Source organism: Nelumbo lutea, chromosome 3 (genome assembly GCF_056320005.1).
Source record: "Nelumbo lutea isolate HS-2025 chromosome 3, American lotus-T2T, whole genome shotgun sequence".
NCBI classification, from domain to species: domain Eukaryota; kingdom Viridiplantae; phylum Streptophyta; class Magnoliopsida; order Proteales; family Nelumbonaceae; genus Nelumbo; species Nelumbo lutea.
In genome coordinates, this window is record NC_142686.1 from 33819572 (window position 1) to 33825842 (window position 6271).

Consider the following 6271-nt stretch of genomic DNA (forward strand, 5'->3'; position numbering starts at 1 on the left):
ATGGCACTGACGAACAACGGGCTGATCGACCCTGCCTCGCATAGACTGGAGGAGATCGATGCTTGTTCAGCAGAATGTGAGGTGAACATCGCGCAAGAGTGGTTCGACAAGCTTCCTCCGCGGTCGTATGACGAAGAGTATGTATTGAAAAGGAATTCCAGGGCTAGGGTTTTGAATAAGCACTCGAGGCTTGGGTGCCAGGTGGTTCTGAAGCCGGAGCTCGAAGGTATGGTTGTAGCGGTCCCGGAGCCGAAACCGTGGGATATTCCGTGAGGTGACGCTTATCAGAATTAAGTTCTGAAGAAAAGTTAGTGTTTTAGTTTTTTCCCTTGCCTGGTCTTTGTTTTTGTTTTTGTTTTTAGTTGAATAAATTATGTGCACGTTAAGACGCGTTGTTATTCGATGTTGATTAATGAACTCCATAGAAATGGGATTTAATGGAAATATAATTGATGGAATTGGAATCCTGGATGTTTATATGGAACATAGAATTAGGAAGGAACTGAGACCCGAATCTAGTTGCTGACCTTTAGTCCAAGTTTGCACTTATCTAAAATATCTAATGCATGGTTACGAGTAGCTGTTAATTGCCTGAGGTAACTGGAGTTATTTTCAGTTTATTTGAACAGAACTACAGCACAAGTGTACAAGATATAAGATTTTAGGGTGAATTCTACTTTTTGAATAGTGTATGGCAATTGAGAATAAATTTACAAAAGCCTGAAATCCTGGATTTATAAGAAAAACAAAACTCAAAAAGAGAATGAGGGAATAAGTAGAATATCGGAATTATGAGCAGAAGGAAATATAACTAGAAGTTCCCTAGCATTTTGACTTAGTTGGGCCCTTTTTTCTGACATCATTCTCTCCCAGTGTCAACTAGGCCCTTGCAGGAAGATAGGTAAAATGTTTTGTGAGATGATGCCTCATTCTATAATGCCAGTTTATGGGTAAATATGCAGAAGTGTTTTTGTTGATAAAGGATCATCCTAGTGGAGCATTAGTGGTGACTTATCAGTGCTGGCTTCCAAGGAATTTAGAGTTTATGCCTTGGATCTTTGGAGAGACATGAACTTTATGTCTTAGGTCTTTTTTCTCCTTTTCCTTTTACATCAAATTTGTTCAAACTGTTCTTTTTAGTAGGTTTAACAAGTTAAATTACTTAAATTATATGGATTCTCATTGATAACTCAGATTCATCAGTTTTTCTACAACCTGGGAGGGTGTGTTATCAGTTTTTGGTTGTAATTGGAGGACTTCCTCTGTATTTTTTAGACCAACTGGAGAGGGTGTTTATAATATGGATCACTTGATTTCATTTCTTATTCATATGGGGTTTGTTAAGGAGTACCAAACTGTTGCTTTTAATGTCAAGGTTGGCTCCTAATGCCGTTTGGTAGGAGTAGTGGCTGTTGTAAGATGAATCAGGACAAATCCCTGGATTATTTATGTATTAGAGAAGAATTCGGGAAAGTTGAGACAGAAATAGCATGTGTAATGAAGAATATAAACACATAGAGAGTTTCCATTTACCAAAAATAAAAGCAGAAAGAGAGAGTGCATTTAATTCATACAATTGAATTAACAGTCTTATCAGATTTATCAAAAAAAAAATAACACTTATGAGACAGCCATTGTCAAGATCATAATTTTCAAGGTGCCAAGGCGAGTCTAGGTGATAGGGGTCGCCTAGGCAATGGATTTTTTTAAGTAAAAAACATATATTCTAGGGTAGTTCTCTAGGTTTCATAACCATATTTCCTTAGTAATTATCCATACTTTTCATAAGAAAAGTATAAACTTCAAATTAAAGTATAGAAAATCAACACATTCTTGAGAAGAAAAAGAAGAAAGAAGAGAAAATTCAAAAAATATAGGGGTTGAACCCTATTTTTGTTATAGGGGTTCAGCCTATTGGTTCAGGTTTTGAAGTCTTTGAGAGTTCAATACAGCAGTTAGCAATGTCTGTATTGATTAAACCCTAACAAATAAGAAAATAATAAAAATAAATTAGTATATAAACATGCAAAATGAATATTTTAGTTTAAGAATATAAAAAGTATTTTATAACACAACATACAAAACTGCTTGGTGATTAGGTGAGCCAAGCCTCCAAAGGAGCCTTGTCGCCTTGACAACTATGGTCAAGATAACTTCTGATTATTGCAGCGGATAAAATTAAATGATACTTGAATTACTACTTTTTTTTTTATCAATAACAACAGCTTCATTAATTAAAAGAAAAGAAGGATTATGGATACAAGAGGGGAGATAAAATATCTTAGCTCCCCAAAAACTGAATACAAAAGGGAATACAAAGAGAAAAAATTAAAGACTAGCCCAAAAAACAGACTCCCTATTCACCCCTTGCTTGGCCAGTCCATCCGCAAATGAGTTGGCACTCCTCTTCACCCAATTGTATTGTATCTCAATGTCCCTACATAATCATAAGAACTGCTTCTTTTCATTGTTATAGTTCCACAGTCCGCTGTCCTCTTTCTTCAGCCAGCTAACCACCACCTTCGAATCACCTTCCAGGATCAAACGGTTGATATTTAATTCCTTTGCTCTACAAATTCCTTCAAGCGCAGCAAGGATCTCAGCCCTAAGAGAGTCATCTTCTCCAATAGGCCCAGAGAACAAAGCAATAACAATCCTTTCCTCATTCCTGAAGACTCCTCCAATCCCTGATGGCCTGGGTTCCTTACACTACTGCCATCAAAATTCAACTTTATAACACCCAATGGGAGCAATCCCTTTCCAATTTCTTTGTAAGTCATCCATAGGAAAGTCTGAAAACAACTCTAAAGATTTTAGCCAGTGGATAGCCCTTAGAAGGATTAGGTCTAACAGTAATTCCAGGGTACTTTCCTTGTCTGAAAAAATACGTGAGTTTCTTTCTTCCCACAATGACCAGCACACAGCTGCCCTAATACTCCTCCACATTGTCTTCCCTCGCTTCTTAGGCCATCGGAAAAAAGAGGGAGAGAACAAACTTTGGATACTCTCAGGGAACACTCAAAGCGGGAGATAACCCACTCCCACACAGTTTTAGCAACCTTACAGGAGACCATGAGGTGGTAGCCGGATTCCCCATCAGCTTTACAAAGAGCACATCTATAAAGTTAGAGACCTGATAGCATAGAACATCATTTTCTAAAAAAACTACCTATTTATAGTAAGCTAGTAATCTACTAGCATTATTATCCTAACACACTAACTCAAGATAAACATCAAATAACTCATTAAACAACCTAAACAAAACATTTGTCCAAACCCCAAGATTAACTATGCATCTTCTCATTGTGGAATCCACTAGGCACCACCTATTGCTTTGATCATTATTCTATTATGGTTTTTCATAAGCGCAACTATTGAGTTACATGGCCAATGTTCTATTTGGACCATTGTTGGTGCTGAATTGAAGGCAACTTTATTGTCAACTTTTAGTTCAAACAGAGTTGAGCAAATTCATATGTAGGGAGTTGCTTTTTATTTGTTTTATGAGTCAATCAAAGAAGTCTTGTTTGTGAGGACTAAGGAGAAAGTAGCTGCATTCAGTTTTTTGTCTTAAACAAAAAAAAACGGAATAGAAGATTAGAAGAAAGTTAACCCCAGAACAGGGTGCTTTTAAATGCAAGGAATCATCATCATCTAAGCCTTGTCCCAACTCCCAACTATATGGGGTTGGTTACATGAATCCCGTTCTACCATTCCATTCTATTTAGTGCCATATACATTATTAAACTATGGATTCTTGAATCATTTCTCACTACTTAAACCCATGTCCTTTTTGGTCTGCTCCTAGTTCTTTTTCCCCCCTTCAACTTGTAACAGATCACTCCTTTACTGGTGCTGTAGATGGTCTTCTTGAATTGGCTAACTTTTGCACCCATTTAACTGTTGCCTCAAGCTCTCTTACCAGACATCTGATTTCTCTCATTACACATCTATAATCCCACAAAGGCTTGTCTACCATTCCTCATCCAGCTCACCACTACTTTGGTCTTTGGATTTTCCTTTAATCTCTAGCTTTCTGAGCTTCAGAGTTCTTGCTAGTTTCAAGCTTTGTAAAACAGAAGTTGAACCCTTAGAGAGTGTCCATGATCAGATGGACTTGTTAGGTTGCCCATATGAACAATGTTTTATTATCTATAAATTTTCTTTGAAAACTTACTTCTACTCCTCAGGGGCTTTCTGGTTGTCATGCAAATTCCCATGGGGTATCTGTCTGATGCTTTACTAGTGAAATGATGTAGCATGACATCCCTCTCCATTCCATTAATTTACACCAAGCTACTGATAGCACGATTGAGGCCCGAGAAAATATTTAAAAATCCAATAGTCCTTATGCCACATGACCTACAACTTAATGCCCATAAATTTCCATAAGGCTCGGTTTGTTTGTAGTGTGAATCATTTACACTGGAGTAAAAGCATGGGAGTGTAAATAGGTTGTGTAAATTGTGGTCTACTTTTGCTTCAGATTTCACTGTCTTATTTGCTTGTGAGAAGTAAAATAGGAAATGAAATGAAGTGGTTCCCATCAAGGTGAGCACATTGCACTTTTACCAAAAAAGAGCTGAGCATATTACATAGGAATTTGAGGGTTATATGTTTGCGTATTCTTTTTTTTACCTATCCTTGCAATGAACACCAACACTAATTCTTTTGTTGTCAAGGAATTGGGTTTGATTGATGGATCTGAAAGAAACGGGGAGAATCTCACTATGTGAACTAATAATCTCAGAAGCAGGGTTAGATCCAATAATGATGGGGAGGGGGGAGACAGGACAAGTGAGCACCCTAATTGGATATTTTTAAACAGGCACTCTAACCTGTGAAACAGGGGAATTGAAGTAACAATGGAGGCTTAAGGACAGTCACAAAGAGATTGAAGAAAAAGGTGGGTCATCTTCCGTTGAAGTACACTGGTTATCAATCTGTGAGTCTTGCACTTAAAACAGTTCATTCACTTCATTGTCACATTCTTTAGGTATTGGTGTGAAACAGGCTGGGTCGCTCATGGACCGGCACGATGGCTATGCATGTACCCCGGGTTGGTCTGGGCCTGGGGTTTGAGGTTCATGGGCCGTGCTGGCCCATATGGAATTGCCCACATTACACTTATAAATTTCATGCTAGCCCAGCACTGTCCATATTACACCTAAAAATTTTTAGTGAAGAAAACTTTCATTAAAAAATGGAGTAACAAAGAATACAAACAACCAAACAAAAACAGGACCACTGTTGAAATACACAACCAGAATCCATTTCACTCGAGTCAACAAAACCTTAAACAGAAAGACAATGAGACACACTGTTGAAAGACCTAATATGATAAAAACTAATCTGCATGTCTCCACTAAGAGAGTTCAACTATGGTGCATTAATTTATATTGTATGTCAAATACAGACCTCATCCTTAATGTACATGTTTAACAAGGTATACTTTGATTTTTATGATGAATTCAAGGTATCCGTCATTTGCTGCAAAGTGCAGTGGACTTTTTTGGTAAAAGCAAGGTGTATGGGATACACAATAGATTTTGCCCTGCTAAGATGACAAATTTTGCAAGATAAACATGGTCTTCATTGTCACTCAAGCGTGGAATAGGTCACAAGGATCTGGATCAAGGTTCCAAATATCAAAATTTCTCAGAAAAATGGTTTCAAATGTCAATGGCATACATATGATACATGTATCTTATTCATTTACATCTGATACATTATCATATCCATTTACATCTAACTGCCACGTGGCATGGACAGTATGCAAAATTTTTCAGGCCACGGACAGTACATGAAAATTTTACTGTACTTTGCGGTATTAACAAGACAAAGACCAGCATCTCTCAATGTTTTAAAAATTAACGTAGAGGCTGAACTGTTTTTCTCTTTAGGTTCTAGGTTAGAAGTTCAACCATTTAGTTGCAATGAGCCAATATATATGCACATACACACATAATTATATGCATGTATATTCGGGGTATATAATTATCTTTTGCATCAGATATGTACATTTTATTTTAGGTTTAATTTTAGGGATTTTTATAGTTCAGTCCGCCCCTAGGGTGGAGCTAAGATTTATAGGGGTGGATTGATGTCAAATTCACGGGCAGGATGCGGTTTATAGGGGGGCTACTAGTAGACTAGGAGGGGGCTCCACTTATCCCTTAATTTTATACTTAGGCCTCCTTTATTTTCCAGTACAAAGTAACACGTTTCCCCGATTAACTGCTTCCTAGTGAAATATTGCTTGAATGCTTAA

At 37.4% G+C, this 6271-nt stretch overlaps 1 protein-coding gene across 1 annotated transcript; it reads left to right on the forward strand.

Moving 5' to 3' along the window:
* On the forward strand, positions 1–464 carry LOC148864140 (uncharacterized). Its single transcript, XM_088976909.1, has one exon. It carries the CDS (start codon positions 1–3, stop codon positions 271–273), a length of 273 nt encoding a protein of 90 aa, XP_088833035.1. The 3' UTR covers positions 274–464.
* The last annotated feature ends 5807 nt before the right edge of the window (positions 465–6271 follow it).

What these genes read in the sequence shown, in the direction of transcription:
- LOC148864140 (XM_088976909.1), top strand. Translation starts at nt 1, where the DNA reads ATGGCACTGACGAACAACGGGCTGATCGACCCTGCCTCGCATAGACTG.